The 19976-nt window shown below is 48.2% G+C and overlaps 1 protein-coding gene across 1 annotated transcript; it reads right to left on the bottom strand.

Moving 5' to 3' along the window:
* Nucleotides 1-3228: 3228 nt before the first annotated feature.
* On the bottom strand, nt 3229-3744 carry LOC120848833 (carboxylesterase 1F). Its single transcript, XM_040220875.1, has one exon. The coding sequence runs from the start codon at nt 3742-3744 to the stop codon at nt 3229-3231; it is 516 nt and encodes a 171-aa protein (XP_040076809.1).
* Between the last annotated feature and the right edge of the window lie 16232 nt (nt 3745-19976).

Below are 19976 nucleotides of genomic sequence, written 5' to 3'. Positions count from 1 at the left end.
AAAGGAAGATTGCGGCTCCTTTCCTCCATAGTCGCCCCTGAAGAAGAAGCCGAACCGGCTTCGAAACGTTGGGCCCCTGATTTAGGGATTGGTTGGTCGTCGTATTTTAATAATTTAATTACTTGTAATAATTAACCTTACCAGTCTGATAACAAGATTGTTGCAAGGTAAATGTTTGTGTGTTCCGTTCCGAAACACGTATTTCATAGGTACAAGAGCACGAGTGAAGTTTTCGTCCTAATTAGGCTTTCGATAGTCGATACCATTAATTTTGTTCGATCCCATAGATCCTAAAACATTTGCACATTTACTTTCTTGGTACTTCCTTTAAGTTTTATTGAATTATTCAGTGCTTACGAAGTAGAAGACTGTGCAGCCGATCCTGCTATGTATATAAGAATTCCTCAGACCAAAAAAAAAATATATATATATTGATTTATTGGAGAGTTTCTTAATACACTCTTTTCCTGCTGCCTTCATTTTGCTTTTGTTCTTTTTATTCTGACACCGAGTGGTGGTGAGCTAAAGTGCGTTAAGAGGGTTACGCAAAGTGGTGCAAATCGAAACGCCAAATTTATGCAGAAATCATCAGCATAATGAAAATGTCTTTCGCAATAAAAGCTCCCTACAGAGATCTAGTGTTTTCTGTGTGATAATGCTGCCTATGCGTTTCGTAATATACAGCAAGTTTTATTTTAGTTGGAACATATATGTTAAAAGGGGGAGAGGGGGGGGGGGGGAGTTAGACGAGTGCCGTCTTTACCATGTATTTATCATGCTCGGCGAACATTAGATAATAAAATAACTGGCGTGGAAAGTTGCCTAAAAAAATTAAACATCTAGACACTAACTTTTTGGCTTATGGGTTCATGTTCCAATTGCAGTATTTACGGTAATTAAAACCAGAGGCCAGACATATTAATATCACTCGCGAAAATTTAACTTTTAAGGTATTAATCGATGAATCTTCGCGTTTTTAACCCGATTGAAAAAAATGCTCGCAAAGAGGGCGCAGCAATATCTGCCCACAATGACGCTTAGAAGGGTGATGTAGTCCTTCCAGATACGTCGTCACACCTACCAAGGACGCGCTGGTAGGATAGGGACGAATTCATCTATACGGCTACGTCACTTTTCGAAGGGCCATTGTTTTGCGGTGCTTGCCATGCCCTTTTTGCGCGCAGTTTTAAATTCAGATGTAACGTAAAAAGGTTTTTTTCCTTTTCCTGGCATTTAACAGAAGGTCCCGTTGACATTGAAATTAAAATATGATCCCTAAAACCAATAATTAAGATAATTCGCAAACTTTAGCTAATTATCTAATATGCCACGACAATTTTTCTTTCATCTAATCCGCGCCAAACACGATAAACTCATAGTAAGACCACTTTTCGTGTAACTCTTAGAACGTACGTGCTCTTTTTCAATTTCGTCGAATCAAACTGAATTTTCTGTAAATATTCGAGCTGCCACCGCAGTCCCAGAAATATTCAACATTCAATGACAATGACCGGCCACACGGTAATATTGTTTCCGTCGTTTCTTATCACCTTGTGTCTTGAAGTCGTCCAGTAGTAGAATATCAATCAATATCTCTCCTGGACCCTACAAAAACCTAAAAGAGCCAACCAGCGTCCAATCATCGTTTCTCTCCACTTACGTCCTGTAGAAATCGCTCACTACGCGACATCGATGAACACCACTTATCTTTGCGTGAAAGATCAGTGAAGTTAAAGGATGATAACGTGACCTCTACATGCTTGGTTCTTTAAACGATTCCATATTAGTTTTGCCATAAACGTGACGAAAAAGAAAACGCTATTCATAAAATTTTAGATCATTCCGATTACTCCAACAACGATACCCTATACACTTACGCTGCATTTGCGTATGTAACGTACATCAATCGGATGTCGTTATCGGGAATATCGAAAGTATCGGAACGATGTACTAAAAATAACTAATGCATTCTTTGAAAATCATAACGATTGTGAGACCAAAACGAGGTGATACAAGCCTTGTTATACGGACTATTTGTTCATTTCACGAAAATTATAACAATGGTTGTGCAAACCCATCTCGTTACAAAAGGAGGCTACTTAAGTACCACCCGAGGTAATTGCTCATTGCGTAACCGAAACGAGACCTCACACCAAGTCTAAGGGCGGGTTTTCCCACTTCACTCAAGCTTCGCGTTGTTTCGTAAGGTCCCTTTCAGACGTGGCAATTTCCAGCGCTATTTCGGAGTTGCTGACGAGTTGTTGACTGGTCTCGTTGCGCTGCAACATGAAATGCTAGTATCAGGTGCGGCTCAAAATGGAAGCCGCACTCGAGCAGTTTGGAGGCGTTGAAAGCGGCAGCAGTCCTTCGGGAAGGGAAATTTTCTCGTGAACCTCGTGTGGAGGTGATGTTAACTCAACACGGGCGTTAACTTCGTTCCTGTTCGACATTAATTGCATTCGCGTTTAAATGAATTCAGTAATATTAGGTAGCATCTCCAAGGTCCTTTAAGAAATATAGAATGTGTTACATGAGCATAAATGTAGCATAGAAATCCCATTCGTGTTTAAATAGCTGGAAAAAAGTACAATTTGAATTATGGTAATGACTAGACGCAGCCATTCCTATTTTAGCGATTTAGGCGTGTTAACTGGGGAAAACCGTAGTGGTGTTGTTGCGATATCAACACCTTGAAAAGAACAACCCAATTTAAAGTTGGCCTAGTGTATTGGGAGGATGTATACATGTTTTCAGCTTAAGTCCGATCGCTATTAACTTTACGAACCAATGTGGCCGATGAAGCTCCACTGAGAAAGCCAGGTGATGGCGTTTTTCGTGTTTCTGTTATTTAGCAGTCGCCAATTTACCGAATTGCGAATAATCCAACGGAATATTATGTTTTTCTATAGAAGCTAGTGTCATTGTTGCCAGTAGCTTCTCGTCTCGCTTGCGCTTAAGGTGAATGCCAGTACAGGGGGTATTCACTGGACGTCATATTTGTGCATGCTAAGAACGAGCTCATATATTAATAGTCTGCTATGATCCGTAATCTTGATGATGTGGAATGCACGTTAAAAAGGAGCTGTAGAAAGTCGCCGTCAGCACGGCCTCTGCAGTCGCGACACAGCCATGGCCGCCAGCGAATTCCCCCTATATCATATATCTGCACGACTGACAAGTGAGCGCTCCATCACGGGTCATTCCCTTGAATTGAATCAGATAATCTGTTCACCGGGGCCCTACTTCGAGCGTGCGCACTGACTGACCTGACGCCGGTGTGTAGATGTTGAGGTGCAGGCAGTCCTCGCTCGTGTTGCCCAGCGATGCCTGAGCCAGTCTCCTAAGTTGGTCAAGCCTCCCTGAGGGCATCTTGGCGGCCGCGGCCGCCGTCGCGCTGTCGTTCTTCAGGAAGTCCGGCAGCCGCTGCGGACACGCCGGCCCCGGAACGTCGGCCACGCGGACGTCGTCCCAGTGCGGCGAGTTGACCGGAGGCATGAATCGCAGGGTCCCTAGCGGGGGACTCACGTACGGCACTCCCATGAACACCTCGACGGGGGGCAGGTGGGCCCCGTAGCGGGCACTGGGCGTCACAATCTTACCCCGCAGTTGTCCGTACTTTGTCCGCACCACCCGGGGACTAGGCCTAGCGACTGTCGCCGCCTGCGACGTGCCCACGGTGCAGCTCAGCAAGATTGCGAGCAGGGTGAAGGCGACCGACAGTCGCGCCCACTTGTCGGTAGCCATGGAGGCAGCTCGTAAAAGATGATCGGTTTCAGGGCCTTTTTACCGCCACGAGATCGGGATGGAGAGCGCGTGGGGCTAAGGGCTCAGTCTTTGGGATAAGGAGAGGTGCTTCGGTACGAGCGTCGGGTGCGGCTTGGGGTTCGCTCGCGTATCCATAGGTTTACTCGCATTCGTATGTAAACTATGACCGCTTGCATTGCAACCCTCCGAAGGAGCAACTCGGTGACGTAGAAGCGGGTGGGGATATATGATGGTATACGAGGCAGTTCGTAAATGTGACAGTGTGTAATTCTGGGTATACTTAAAATTTCCCTCGTGACTTTCTCCTACTTCGTCCGCAGTCTACATGTAGCATCCGAGGTACATCCCGGCGCTATACAAAAGATTAAGATGAAGACTTTTCGCCAACGTTAGCGGCCTGTTTCACCGCACATTCTGAATGTTCAGTTGTAGCCCTTCTATAATCTATAAAAAGAATCGAGGATGTTCCTAAGAATCTGCGCTAACAATGGGGTAAAATAATTGAGCAGATGTAAGCGGGACGCAACCCCTGTCTTCCTTGGACCCAACTCAAAACTCCGGCAGGGGTCGAAAAGAGGCGCGCGGAACACACAACTTTCAGCCAAAGAAATCCGCTCGGGCCGGTGACGTTGTAGTCCACTCGAGGGCGGCGTGAATCCTTTCGGCGCCTCTCATCCCGGGTAAGCCACTTGCCCGCCACGCCTCCCCATCACCGGGAGACGATGACTACGCCGGGCGGCCAGTCCACCACGACGGCCGGCCGACGCAGCGACACCCTCCGCGCACTCACAGACACTCCACCACAAAGGTCACACCCTCAGCTCGAGGCCGCAGCAATCCAGAGAAAACGACGAAGCAACTTCGCGCAGCGCGCACCGGAAAAAAAACGTGGGCCCGTGCAAAAACGCCTCTGGCGGCGGCTGCGCCCAGCCCAAGTGGAGCGCGCCACGGAGTCGCCCCGAGACCCCTTCGACCTCCTCGCTCTCCTTCTCACGCCGTCGGCTCTACTCACTCGCGCTTCTCCTCTCCGCGGGGAAAGGGAGAGGGGAGGATCCCTCCCGAAATAAAAAGGGAGGCTCGGGAGGAGAAGCGCCTCTTTTCCCCATCGCTACCCTTTCCGGCTCTGAGCGATCCGCGCGTGCGCACAAAACACCGGCGCGCTTGGGGAGCCGGACATGGAGGTAGAGGAGGGAGGGAGGACGATTGCGCGCATGCGTTCAGGCTCACCTTTCTATCGCGCGCGGCGCCCGACGAAGGCGCGGGATGTGTAGCCATTGCCAGCATGGGCACGCGTGGCGCTCGCATCTCGCGCGCTTTTTAGCTACCAAAGCGATCGTGGAAAGCAAGTAGGCCGTTGCGGGGCCGAGGGTGAGGGAGGGGGGGGGGGGGTGTTGGCGGATAGACGTAGACACGCGAGCGAGGCGAGATAATATCCGAGATAAATGGGTGCTTCCCAAATAGGCGGTGCTCTTAATCCGTCACGGAAAGGTGATGCCGGGAGGGAGGAAATTTTTGGAAACAAATGTGTGCGCTTCGAAAAACAAGGTCCACTCGTTCGCGCGCCTTCCGCGGCGCGGTGAAAACGCGGACCGGGCGCCTAGCGGGCCTCCGATAATCCCCGCTCCGGGGAGCGCGGAAACACTGTGTCGGGTTTCAACTCGAGCCGCGTGTGTAGAGCAGGCAGGCTTTATGCTTATGCTGGGATGGAGTATTAGGTGTTTTTGTTTTGTTTCGATGAACATTATACAAATGAATAATCTTACTCTGTCTAGCATATTTTTTTCCGTTTCTTTCTAATCCATTATTTTAGCGTGTTCGAAGCTTGAAACGCAATATTTTCGTTTAGTAGGGTTCCAAACTACTGAGGCAAGATGCACGAATAGCTTCTTAAGGCCGTATTCATTAACGGGCTCGACTAGGCACTCCACCTCGACCCAGTGGAGTGGAGGAAAGAAGCTGGCTTCCACTTGAGAAGCCATCGGGCTTCAACGACGCGCCTCGGCGGTTCCTCGGACGAGGAGCTCCTCCTTCCTCCACTCCAGAGAACTCGAGAAGGCGTGGCAGGCTTCTGGTTACGAGGTTGTAGTGAAAAGTTAAGTTAAAAACATTATTGTGGTGTGAATTATGAACACATTAGTTTATTTTATTTAGGGAACGCATTTCACTAACATTGATTTCAGAGGCTGCAGGATTTCTGCTTCGCAGCGCGCATGTTTTCTGTGTTGTGGCCTGTTTTCGGACAAACAGCCACAAGCGTTCTCTAGCCTGGCAACGGTGGCGGCCGCTTCTCGGCTTCTTTGTGCCGGGCGGTCGTCCCTGCGTCTCGCCGTCTCGTCCGTTCTTCGCCGTCTGAACTGGTCTCACCGCCTATCTGCATCGCTGTCACTGCCTAAAACGAACATCTTTTTCACCCTTCATCTTTCTTCAGAGTCATACTGGAGTGTCTTGCCCCACAACGATGTCGTTCAACGAAGGTGACAATAAGGGGCGATTGGTTTACACGAAGGAGGGGAGCTTCTTCGTACTACTGCTCACAACTTTCCGAAAGAAACTAAAATTGACGCATAGAAAAGACTGCACGAAGTATAACCGCCAGCCGCATGTCCGCCAACAAGTCTTGGGGCAATGGTAAATCCAAGTGGAAGAAAACAGACTCCGAGAAGAAGCGGGGCATCCACGCAACATATGTGTAATCAATTTCAACAATCGGGCAGAATAACGCAATGCGTTCGCAAAATCATATGACAGGACGTGTCTACTAAATAGCTCTGCAAGGAACTTTGCTGTTGCCACCTACAGCATCCACAGGAGCTATTTACGCACGTTACTGTCGAGGCCATAGGTGTGCAGTGAGAGTAAATTGTCGCTATCTTTCGTGCTTCTTGTGCTGATACCGACAACTTACGTTTCCGCATTGTGAAATATCCAAGCGAAAATTCAGCGGCGAACATTTTGGTTGCTCCACACCACCCTACCTTGGGCTCTGGCCCCTTTCTTGAGGAGATTATTGAGGCAACCTGGGCGTATCAATAAAACACGGTGCACGAAACTGATACTAGTGCACGTTGAAGTTACGCTAAGTGGGAGTTTAGAATATATCCATTAGATCTAGCACCTCATCTCGTTGCGTGTTAATTTTTTTAAGAAAATTATTTTTGTTCTGGTTTGACTACCAGCTCGCATTTCTTAGTTGTAACCCCGTAAGAAAGGCCATTATGTGAGCATGAGACGTGCTGAAGTCCAGTTGTTGATCTCTGTCTTTTTGGGTTTCCGTGTTAGTGTGCAACTATTGTCATTTATTTGTGAGGGTACCCAGCGCAATTCACCCGCACGATTCAGCCGGCACAAATTTAATTTAGGTAGTAGTATACGATATTTATATGAAAAATTGTGTGTCCTCATAATGACAGTTGTCGATGGTCACATCGAGCTACTGCAGCATTTTCGATACACACCAAGAAACAGCACAGGTTTGACATCACTTGTTTCGGATTTGGTTCTCGCAGTTAAGTGTTGAGCAGCAAATGGTGCCGCATAAGTTGCAATATGACCTCTATTTTTTTCTGCGTTGTGCTCTGTAAATCTCAAATCATGGAGGTTGTCACAAAATATTCTTCGGCCTCTCGTTCTAGCTGGGGGCACTGGTGTTGCACCCGCTGACCAATGAGCCCGTCCCTCCCTATTGAAAATTCCATCAAGATACGTAATTTGGGACACTGACTGCCAGTCAGCAGCCTTGCTGGAACGTGCCCTGATGGTCCATCAGATGACGTCTGACTGCCACTGCCAAGGAAATTTCATCAACAAGGGCGGCATTTACATAAGAGTAAAGCTATACGCACTCATAAATATCGCCAAATGCCTCGACAAAGCAAAATGTTCGAGAAAAAAAAAAGAAAAAAAAAACAAAACAGGTCCACCGCGGATCGAACTCGCGTCCACTTGTGCACAAAACGGACATCTTAACCCCTATGCTATGCCATCGCTTAGGAACCTCGATTTGACCATTCGTGTTATACGAGTTTAGCGGAGCGCGTATAGCTATTTCGGTCCGAAGTGCACTCCGGAGTGCGTATAGCTTTACTCTTTATATCAAGCTCAAATTCCGAGGTGGCAATCTTGGATGGCTATGAAACGGTTCACAAGCCGAGGCGGCCATTTTGCATGGCTGTGAAACGGTTCATAAATTCTCAAAATGAATGTAATTCATGACATCAAAAATCAGGTAAAGTGTGTACCCGCCCTTTGTTGTTCTTTTTTTCCCCTTTTTGAAATTTTCGTTTTTTTGAGCAAAGGGGACATCCGTTTACAAACGGAACCACATGCACCGTAAGCATGTTTCAAAGAAACGCCCTCGATGTCTGAACCTTTCGGGACGACCGTATACACTTCAATTCGCAAAACCTATGCGACTCCATTGAAGCTAGAGAACAAGCATGCATGCTACGACAGACAGCCCTGGCTTCCACGGACGAACGCGAGCAGCCCCAACACAGCGGTAAGGCCAATAGCCCATGCCTGATAGAAAGGTATAAACTTTCTAGCCCAAACCTCTCGGACCGAGTCAGGAGCATTTTTGTATTGCAGCGCGAGATTCCGACAATGAGCGCATCGCTTTAAAGAATGCTTCGGCTGCATATGCAATTAAGCCTTCAGCATGTTATGCAAAGCACTCGTACATCAATCGCCGTACTTCACTTCTACTCACCTGCCATGTAGAGTACCTTCGCGTCGTAGAACGATCCTTTTGTTCGCGCGTCTCCGGCCCAGTAAACCTGGCACACCTTGTCGTCTTCAACTACACTGCTAAAGTCCCTTACATCGTCGTAACTTACAACAGGCTGGGTCTTGTCGACTAGAAATTCTACTAAAACATAAGACACTACAGAGCCCGGCCAGGATCGACATGTTGGAACAAGCGGGCAAACAAAACGAGTCGAGAGCGATCGTTCATGGAAGCTCGGCGAAGCCTCTATGGGCGAAGCGAAAGTGGCGTGTTTCGGCGTTTCGGCGGGCTTCTGATCAAGGTTGTCGGTCAGTTGCGTGTCATATCTCTAACATCAGCGGTTTTATTGGCTCACGTCCCGAAATCATTTTCTCGTGCATAGATTATTTTTCGTATTCATAGATTTGGCGAAATAGTGGTATCCGAACGAACTTTACGTCCTTTGAGCGTACGTCTGTCTGCACGTCAAAGCTTTTTGACGTACAGTCAGAGACAATCGATGTACAATCAGGATCGCCACCAAGACGTCTTGATGGCATTTCGCTGCGGCCGACTGCCACCAGGAAACCATCAGAAAGCCGACAAGCGGAGTCTAACTGGAGTTTGACTGTCGGTCAGAGTAACTTGTTGGCCAATCAGACATGCTTGACGTACAGTCAGGCACAGTCACCGGTCCACTAGAAAACATTGACTGCCAAACAGGGTTACATTGATAGATTTTTCCTTCGAGCTCCAGCTTGTGGGGGCACTAGTGTCCCACATGGCAGTGCTGCTGCCATTGGCCGGTGCTCTCAATGCTGCCAGCCGCCATTCCCGAAGCCACGGTGAACGAGTATGACGACTGAAGTGATTCCGGGTAAATGCTTCAGATTGCATTTGTGACGTACAGATGAAGGTGAGTTGCTACTAGACCACACAGCTTCCAATGTTTATTTATGAAAAAAAAAGTCTGTCGAAGCTCTCCGTTTGTTTATTATTTTGACCTTGGCATACTGCCTCGTAGGAACTCTAAAAGCTATGACAATGAGCCGCGTTTTCGTGAAGGCGACATGCTGGTTTTTCTTCTAGGGGTACCACGTAGAAACACAGTAAATATTTTGGGTCTGAATAATGACAAGTTTATTGACGAATACGCCACACGTTTACCCGAGGGCCAACAAGGCCCGAGGTAACAGCGCTGTCTCTTTTGACCGTATCATCATTCGGTGTCTGCGCTGCCGCTACTTGCAGTATCACGGAAGGGGAAGGGTCAGAACAAGGAAAGAAGTCTCCGTTGAGCAGAGCCTCCCCAAGGGAGGGTGTGGCTCCTTGGCCGTTGATTTTGGCCGTCTTGTATAGCCTGCTGGTACGGATGTGCACAAAGTGGTCGTATGTAGTTTGGCTCCCTGGACGGGCGAACGCGATAAAGTACCCAGATTTCAACCGGTGTGCCTGAGGGAGATCACCAGAGAAGGGCGGGGGAGGGCCGTCCACAAGATAATACGGCGTCTCAACGCACCCGGGAAGCGCCCACGGCCTGCCTGAGCTATTTCTGGTTAGGAAGGCGGGGAACATCTGGTTCCCGCAGAATTGAGCGCATCGAATCCAATTGCTCCAGGAAAAAAGCTGATGTGCGAACAATTACATGAATGCGCATCAAGCCCTATGGAAATGCGGCACGATGCCGTACCAAAACTCTGTACATCTCAAAATTAAAGTTGCGCTGCCGGCACGTGTCGCGGCAGATGACCACGTTTTCTGGTCGGTGTTTCGTGCGCGGAGGTCCTTTCGATGAGCGTAAAGATTGTTCCCCCCTGTCCTCGACACTTTGCGAAATGCTAGAAAACGCCAAAAAAAAAATAACATGAAAACCCCTTTGTTTTAGGCTCCGGACTGGGCCACTTTGGAACAGAGGCGAAGCAGGTTCGCACGTGCTGGCAAACAGGATCGTTTCCAACCGGTCGCTGGACACCGCCTTTGTGCTAACCACAGCCGGAACGTGAGGCCGAGAGGTCCTACTGCAAGCAGGAACAGCATCGACGTAGGAGCTTATCGTTCGGCGGTGCCAGCGCTCAGAGATCTTGACGTCGTTGCTGCTTGCACCAGAGCGTCTAGGGACTTCTCTAGGGACTCTCTCTAATGCGCTAGTCATTATTCGCAAGGCCAGGGCAAGGGCCACCCTCACCGAGCACGTCAGCTATATTCAGCTCACTTACAAAGGCAGGAAAAAACTTGTGTTAGTTTTGCTGGGTGAAGACATGGGACCGTGCCCGTTTTCTGCGGCCGCTTGGTTCAGCTGCTCACCCACGCCTACGGCAAGCTAATTACCATTATCCTTCTCATTCCGAAATGCGATGCGACCACCGTTCATATGGGCTGTAGCCTGTATGAATTCGCATTCGCCGTCTCAATCCACCTCCGTATAGCAGCTTCAACGCGATGCGCTTCCCTAGTACATTATGCAGTTTACATGACTGCATTGAATGTGACAACTTTAGTTGATGAGCATAAGTAGCATCCATGTTAACATGGCTATGCGCGAAAGCAAACTTCAATATCAAAAAAGCAGAATCCAGATTGCTTTTAAATATTTTAGACCAGTTTTATTCAGTTCGAGTCATTCGCTGTCTCGAGGTTTATTGTCGTTTAATTGGGAAAAACATATTTGTCGCCAAGCGTTCGAAGACGGAAGTGCTGCAATAATGCGACTGTAAACCAGCCACAGCACTAAGAGTGGCGCAGAACATCGACCCTCAAGCAGACTTCCATGTTTACCAACAGTTGGTGTTTATAATTCTTAGAATGGGGTTGTTGTGACAGCCTCTACCAGTTTTTCGGTGTCTTCACTGTGCCTGCAACACTCGGAATCAATGTGTTTTGCTTGCTCAGATTCGCCCGCCTCACCGCCGGTGGACTGGGGCGACATCATGGAGGTTGCGGTATCTCCGTTACCAACCAAGTCCCCGATTCCTCTACCTCCTCAGCCGCCACGTGTGGTCGTCTGAGTGAGGACGACTGGTGGCCGCACCGATGCCGTTGAGCACATGCTTGCTTCCGAGAAGAAGACCCTGAGGAAGAACAGCGCAAGAAGGAGCTGCATCTGGTGCAGGTGGAGCTACCTCAGTGTCAGGTTCCCTATTAGCAGGCGCATGTCCAGGTTCGCTATCAGCAGCGGCGTAACGATCTGGTTCGAGATCGAGCTGCTTCAGCTCGACGAACTAATCAAGCTACAACAAATGCTTGTTCACGGGGCCCGGCAACAACAGTAGGCTACTTTATTTGAATTTTTTTTTCTTATTTTCAGTAATTATAATGTTTTACATTCTTTTTTGTGCTTAAGGATGTTTTTTAAAGTCCGTAACTTGCTTCGTTTAGTCTCTGACCTGAAGCCGTTGCAAGTATTCACCGTATCTCGTTCAGAAAAGCCTAGCATTTTTCTTACTTGTTTATCGAATGGCTATATGTAGTGAACGTTTTATGTAAAAGGGAATGTACGTGAGTTTTAAATGTATACTCTCAAAGCGGAGGAAGTAACCGAGTATTTTTTTCTTACTAATCGCAATGTTTGTTTATTTAGACAATGGTAAGTTAGTCAGGCCCAGTGAGCGTCTGTTATCTTCACTGTAGACGAGATATTTAGCCAGTGTCGAACCACAGCTATCCTGGGGTCTTTAATTTACATAGCAGTAGTGATACACAACCGCATGCCGTTACAATTATTTTCCACACCGATACGGGCAGGGGATCGAACTCTGGAATCCTATGTTCAGCTGTGAGAGCTTTGACTCAACGTGCTCCAAGCTCTGATGCGTTAATGCAATGGACCACCGATCCCCCTAAAATATATATATATGAATCTGTATTTTAATATGTATATTCAGGTGTTTCACGAACCTTGTCACTGTTATTTATAAAATTTTCCTTTAATTACTGAGCTGTTCATAAAAAATAAAAAAAAAATGCATGCGGTTCAGAATTACATAAGCTCTGCCTTCACTTCGTTGCAGCCCTCCGATAGGTTGCTTTTCTGAGCGTGGTTTACGTTGTTTTTTTTTTATTTGTTTATTTTGTGTACCATCAGGGCGCTAATCAATTTCAAAGGGCGATAGCAAGAATATGGTAATAAAATTAAAATAAGGAACAAATTGGGATACAAACCAAAATACACTTTTAGACGCACTCGTCAAGAGCATGGTTAAGTTGACACGTAGTTTAAGCTGCGTATTGAATTGCCGTTTATTTTTTTACAGAGTTTGTGATTCCCAGGTTGAAGTATCATAAAATGACACATTATTTCCGTGAACGCATATAATTTGTGTAAATTAAAAAAGAACGCGATGATCTTCATGCGGTGTTTATTTTGATGAATAGTGATGATCACGCCGGTAACAGGCTAGGCAGAACATATATTATAATAATATTGGGACAAAGCGGATTACATGACCAATATTGGGCAGGGTTCCTAGACTGAGTCCTATGTATATAAATATTAGGACAATCTTGGTATAGCTGGCCAATATTGTCACAAATGACAGCATCGAAAACGGTGAAGATCACGTTTGGAACTGAAAGTTTGATGTGACGAAAAAACAAACAAAATAAAGAACGAGCGTCGAGACTGCAGAAAAGCGGGCGGCGATTTGACGGCGTAACATGAAGCGAGAGCGAGACTGACTCAACAAGGTCACGCACATCTCCTTATTTAGTATGAGTCGGCATCTCGAAAACTCAGTCCTAAAGGTTCAAGCGTCGAACGTTCGGGATGAAACTGAACACCCACTTTTGAAAACAAGAAGTAGGACGTAATTTTAAAAGTTACGTCTCGAGTAATTATAAACTCTGATCTTCGAGAAGTCCGCGACCGAGCTTTACTTGCTCGGCCCCGCGCGCCGCCTTAACCCCCTCCCCCCTTCCCCCATTTAAACGCGCTTCGTCCCAGTGCAACGCGAAAGCTATACCAAAAAATAGTTAAAAAATACGATGAGACGAAATAAACATGCACCATCACTCCTAACTCGCGTAGAACGGGTTGAATCAAACAACGTGGACCACTTCGGGTCGTAAGTGGCCACGTCCTGATGGTTGGGTTCCGTCAGGGAGCACCTCGTAGTTCAAGTTCTCAAGGCCGCAAATGACCTTGTAAAATCCGAAGTAGAGTTTTCGATGATGATCATTCAGGGCGGAGCGGTGAATGGGCGTCCACACCAACATCCTGTCTCCGGGGAGGAACCCCACGTCGCGGCGACGAAGATTGTTTTGCCCGGCGTCGGCACGCAGTTGGTGTTATAACCAAAAGCGAGCTAGCAGCCGTACCTTTCTGCCCGTTGGGTGACCAGCTAGGCGTCTTCGATGCCGTCGTCCTTCTGGTCCTGACAGCATGGCTTCAACCATCGTCGTCACGATTCTGCCAAGCACCAGCTTCAAAGGCGTATTCTTAGTGGTCTCTTGAGCCGCTGGACTGAACGCAAACGTGACGTTTGCGTTCAGTCCACGTACATCAGGTTCACGTACATCAAGGTCATGTCGACGATGGTCCTGTTTAATCGCTCCGTCAGCCCGTTGGGCAGCGGATGGTCTTTAGTGGTTAGACGGTGGTCGCTGTGTCTCTGGCAGAGTAACTCTTGTGTCAGTTGCACCATGAACAATGAGCCTCGGTTCGTAATCAGGAGTTGGGGAGCGCCATATCGGAGGTCGATGAACTCTACGAACTTGGCCAGTTCCACAGCGGTTCCCGGAGGGAGTGCTTTTGTCTCGGCGTACAGGGTGAAGTAATCAGGTGATTCCATTACCTAACAATCTCCCAATGTCGATGGCGGGAAACACCTAAACATATCCATTGCAGTCCGCTGTAACGGTGCAGTCGGGAGCGCGATTGGGTGCAGAAGGCCTGCCGGCTTCTTCGGCGGTTTCTTCTCTGGCTGGCACTCATGGCACAATCGTGAGTAGAGGTGGACAGTCTTAGCTATCTTGCGCAAGTAGTATTTCTCCCGAATCCTATCATAGTCCTGGTATAGCCAAGGAGACCAGATGTCGGGTATTCGCGGCATCTTGGAAGATCTCTTCTCGAAGACTAGTAGGGATTACCAGGACCCACGTCGTGTTACTCTCCCCGAAGTTCTTTTTGGAGAGAATACCTCGCCGGATGGCGAATGTTTGCGTTGCATGTGAGAAAACACGACAAATCATACCCCATTGTCCGTCCTTGTGGCCGATCAGTGCGCGCAGTTCTGCATCGTCCCGTTGGAGAGCTGCCATGTCGTTAATGCTCACTGCGTCAAGAAACCGATAGTCCTCGTCGTCGTGGCCTTTAGCGCAGCCCGTAGCTGACTCTACGGGGTCTCTGGACAGGCAGTCGGCTTCGCTGTGCTTTCGGCCTGACTTGCAGATGACGGACACGCCGTACACTTGCAGTCATAGGCTCCATCGATCGAGGCGTCACTGTGGGTGTTTCAGGTTTGCTAACAAGCGTAGCGAGTGGTGGTCGGTGACGAATCGAAAAGGGCTCTTGTATAACCACGGGTGGAATTTTGTGGCGGCACAGACGACGGGGATTACATTTCCTCTCGTTCATCGAATAATATTGTTTCGCTTTCAAAAACGTCCGGTGGGTGCACACGATTACACGCTCTGTACCCTGTTGCCGGAGAACCAGCACCTCGCCGAGTCCTGTATTGCTTGCGTCCAAGTGAACTTCTGTTTCGGCTAATTGGTCAAAGCGGCAAAGAATTGGTGGCGATTAGAGTATTCGCTTTAGATCGTCGAATGTCTGTTGTTAATAATCTCTTCATTTGAAGTTCACAATGTCTTTCTGAAGGTGCCTGAGCAGCGCAGAAATCTTGGCGAAATCCCCAACGAACCTCCTGTAGAACACGCAAAGTCCCAAGAATCTTCGGGCAGTTTTATTATCATTGGGCGCCGGAACTACCGCTACGGCACAAGTCTTCACAAAGTTCGGACCATTACCATCGTTGCTCTCAACGTAGTCTACGAACCTCAGTCCCCCATATTTGTTCTTCAAAGTCGACCGAGTATACGACGACGTCATCAAAGTAAACGAGACGGCAATTCCATTTGACGCCTACCGGTGCGGCGTCTCTTACGTGATGAAAAGCTGCCGGTGCCGTGCACAGTCCGTAGGGCATTACCATTAACTCGTACAGTACATCGGGCGTGACGAAGGCGGTCTTTTCTCGGTCCCGTTAATAGACTTCAATCTGCCAGTAGCCACTCTTCAGGTCCATCGGCAAGAAGTATCTGGAGTGGCGCAGCCAATGCAGTGTGTCGTTGATGCGGGGGAGCGGATAGTCGGATACACGTATTTTGTTCGTCACCACGTTGAGTCACCCGCAGCCTTCACAGAATCGAAGCGCTCCGCCCTTTTTACTAGTACGCCTGGTGAGGCCCACAGGCTGCTGCAGGCTGGGTGATGTTGTTGTTGAGCACCTCTTGTGCTTGTTCATGAATGGCCTCTCTTTCCTTTAGGAAGAGCCGGTGCGGCGGCCGATGCACAGGGAGCGCATCGTCGTTGGTATCGATGCGATGATTCGCATCTGTTGTTGGGCGCACCTTCGACATCGTCGCAGAGCAGCTGCTGAATTCAACGAGGAGGTCTCTGATTTGTCAGCGTTCTGTGGCACTGAGCTTGGAGTTAAAGTCGAGCTGCGGCGGTGGTGTACTGTATGGCTCAGTTGGCGAGGACTCTTCGGAAATCGCGGCGACTTCAGCGGCGTTCCGGAGTTCCTTGAAACTTTTAGTGAAGTGCAGCGCCCTATGTCAAAAGTTTATCCCGAGGGCCACAGTGAGTTCGTCTTTCAGCTCTTCCTACGCCCCTTGCGATGCAAATGTTTTTTTTTTGTTTTTTTTTTCCGAGAAGCAGTCAGACTTTGCATTCCAGAAGAACTTCCACACTTGTGACTGCATCAGTCACAACGGGAGGAAGAACACTCGACCATTGTGGCTGGTTTGCGTGGTTCGCAATGACTCGGACGGAATCTGGCTTCGTTTTGCATCCCTCCCGAGAAAGTACGGGCTTTCGCGGCGTCGAACTGTTCGCTCCAAGTTTGATGACGGCAACGTATTTATACAGGAAGTCCATGACAAGGATAACGTATCTCGCACAGCACTGAAGGACGACGAGCTTGACTGGACAGGTCACTCCGTGAGTTTTACAGGCTAAATCATTTCGAAAAAAACATCCTAGCGGTTTACACACGCTACATTAAAACAAGAAACAGGCTTCTGCACATCCGCAACCTGGTCCCAATTTTCATGCCTTCCTTCCAAGCTACGCCGACAAATGTCTACTCGAAAACAGTCCATGTAATGGACGGCGAATATTACCTACAGGTGATTCGGACTAAAGTGGAGGCAAGGACCATCCTGTACATTAAATTTAAAGGAAAAGGCACATCAATCTAGACATTTTTTGAAGACCCAAATATGAAAGACCACGTGACCTTGGGCCCGCGGTGGTGCAGTGTTTATCCGGCTAAAGAACAAAAACCAAAAACTGAAGCGGGTCGCCATCACGGCCGGCATACCTCTATGAAAGAGCTCGCGCTCACATCAATATCAATATCGGAACCCCCACAAGCAGAAAACAACCATCGGAGGGGCAGACCGACCTTCGCGAGTGCACTCTATGCCGGTCGCAATGAGAAAGCCACATGTCACGAACAACTGAGTAGAGCCGCGGAGCTCTCCGTGTGCAACAAACCCACCACCCACGGCGGTGCCGCGGTGCAGCTGAGTCGCTGTGGCGCGGGGACAGAACCTTCTTGAGAAGGGGGGACACTTGGATTTGTGGAGACATGGACACTCGGGGGCACCCATTATCATCAGACTGTGGCGAGAATCGGCAACTGAAGCGCTCAAACCAAGGAGATAGCGGGATGCCCATATAGTAGATGCGCCCAATTGCGGAGAGCGATGAATGGAGTTCGCCATATCGAGCGCTTTCGTTTGCCGGAATTTTCCTCCCGCGGGAAAGTTTGGCCTGAACTGAGCGAACTTCCTTTTGACGACATTGATAATCGACGGACGGAAGCAGTAAGTTGTCCACAGCGTGCCTCGCGGCTCCACGAAGAACACCAGAGGGAAGACAGACGTCCTTCCACAAACGGGTCCACCTCCGACGCGTTTGAGAGAAGCTGGGGCGGGAATGACAAAAGCAGTAAGTGTCCCACGGAAACAACCAGGCAATCCTGCAAAACAGCTCGTGGACCTCACGCAACCTTTTCTCATGCTTCTGTAGCAGCCGATCCCAACCAGCCTTGGCTTCCGGTCTCCAGAAATGATCGCGGCCGTCCCCTTCCCAGTTCGCCTCAAGCGCACTCTGCCTCTTCTCCTTTCTTCTCGGATCGTCCAATAGGGGACGCGATACCAGTGCGGTGCATGTGCGGTCACTCGGCGATTTCCTAACGCGTGGACAGCCCACACTGTCAGACATGCCAAGTTCCCGAGGATATAGAACATCTCCTTTGTGATTGCCCAATCTTCGACGCTCAGCGTTCTAGACTCCACCTTGAACTTCGTCAAATAGGCGCAGCAATGCAGAGCCTTTCGCACCTGCGTTTCCCGCCAGGTCTCGGGAGCATCGCTACGAAGCATTCGCGCTGCGCCTGACATTCCTGGAAGACACCGGTCTGGCTGACCATCCTTAATGCTTGGTGTTCCTTCCAGTTTCCAGTACGGCGGGCCCAGCTTGGCGCAAGGCCTGTGACTGGGATGGGTAACATGACCTTCTGCCATTGAGGTGGCAGACCTGACAGTGCTGACTAGACACCACTTAATATCTTTTGATCATTGTGTATCTTTTTTAACCTTCTTCTCTTTCTTCCTTCACTCTCTCTCTCTTTTTCTTTTGCTGCTCAGACCAGGACTGGCAGGCCCCCATTAGAAGGAGTGGCCACACTGTTCCGTTCTTTCCTCCCCCCCCCCCTTTCTTGGTTTTAAGATATATTTCAACGCTTACACACACACACTCGGCGAATTCCGTGGAGGCGGACGTGTAATGATTTCCACCAAAAGCGCGTAGCTACAGAAATTATCCTTCATCACACCTTCACTCCACTGGTTAAAAAACTGTTCTCATATTTGCCCGATGCTAATCCACTAATGCAGGGAACATCTGACGGAAACCGAACCCAGCATGGCACTATTTGTGCATCCCGACAACTATAAGGCACTCAATCCCCACAGCCACATTTCGGAAGGGCAGAAGAGTTTCCGCGCTTCCCTTGCGGCGGGCAAAGTCTACAATCGTCGACACCGAAGACTTGGTGTGGTCCGTGCGGAAAAATATCAACCGCGGATGACCTAAAAAAAATACCACCTTCGCCGTCCCCATACAACTGGATAAAACGCTTCGTGCAGCGGTCCAGGCCGAAAGGAAGCTAGCGATGACGGTCCTCGTCCGAATAACCTTGGCTGATCTCAAGTCCATGATCATCACCGCCATTTGGAAACTCCCCCCTGTACACAATATGATAAACCGCAACCTCACACCAATTCAGTTTCCCCTCTAAAAGAAAATGGACTCACGACTTCGTGTCACGCCTACCTATAAACAAATTCAGCGACAAGAGGAGAGGAGAACGATAAGAGGAGGAGGAGAAAGGAGGAATTTGGAAAAGGAGGAGGGGCATACCCTCCCCTCCGTACTCTCCTGTCCTCCTCATCATAAGCTGCGCTGTAGTTTCGGATTACAAAGGTTTGCAAACACCTTTCGCTTTTTACTTCTAACATTTCATGGGAAGCTCATACTGACAATATAGTCAATACCAATTTTATGCCTAGATATTTAGAAGAAACTTCTCTTCAGCCACTATGCTTTTGAAACTGATTTTATAAAAAAGCACTCGTTCGCTCAAAACTCTATTATGCGGCAGCAACCTGGGATCGCGGTCTGGTGAATATTATTGATGCCATGAAATATCGTGCAGTAATTTTCATATTCCATAACTATCATCGCACGGCTTGTGTCGCATCAATTGCCTTGCTATCACTACGTCTTCTTTTACTTCGTCCGAAAATATCACGTCTATGTCTGCTTTAAATCTAACGGCTCAATGAGGGACTCACGTTTTCTCAAGCCATCTTTTATTTCGGAGAGCGTCGATGTTCACTCTAAAGTAAGCATACCTCACTGTAAAACCTAAGCGTACAATGAGTCCTTCTTCCTAGAAAGCCCCCTGATTGGAACCAGCTTCCAGCATCTTTATTAAATATACGAACAATTAATGTATTGAGTGATGTTTTGATTAACCGCTTTTGCTGAAACGCATCAACCTGAACAATGCTTTACTTTTCAGCAGTAATGCTTTGTCGATATTTTTTTCTTTTTTTGTTGTCATCATTTATTTGGTCGTTTTTACCCACACTCCACTGTTATGCTCGCTCGGCGCTGAGAAACTCGAAATAAATAGTAATTAAATAAAGAGTTCTTCAATACGGATAAAAAAACGTCTCTACATTTCTGCATATTTAGAATGCAGTCTCTACATTT

The sequence above is a fragment of the Ixodes scapularis genome, unplaced genomic scaffold, assembly GCF_016920785.2.
Source record: "Ixodes scapularis isolate PalLabHiFi unplaced genomic scaffold, ASM1692078v2 PGA_scaffold5__190_contigs__length_132052651, whole genome shotgun sequence".
NCBI lineage: Eukaryota > Metazoa > Arthropoda > Arachnida > Ixodida > Ixodidae > Ixodes > Ixodes scapularis.
This window is presented reverse-complemented; position numbering and strand designations above follow the sequence as displayed.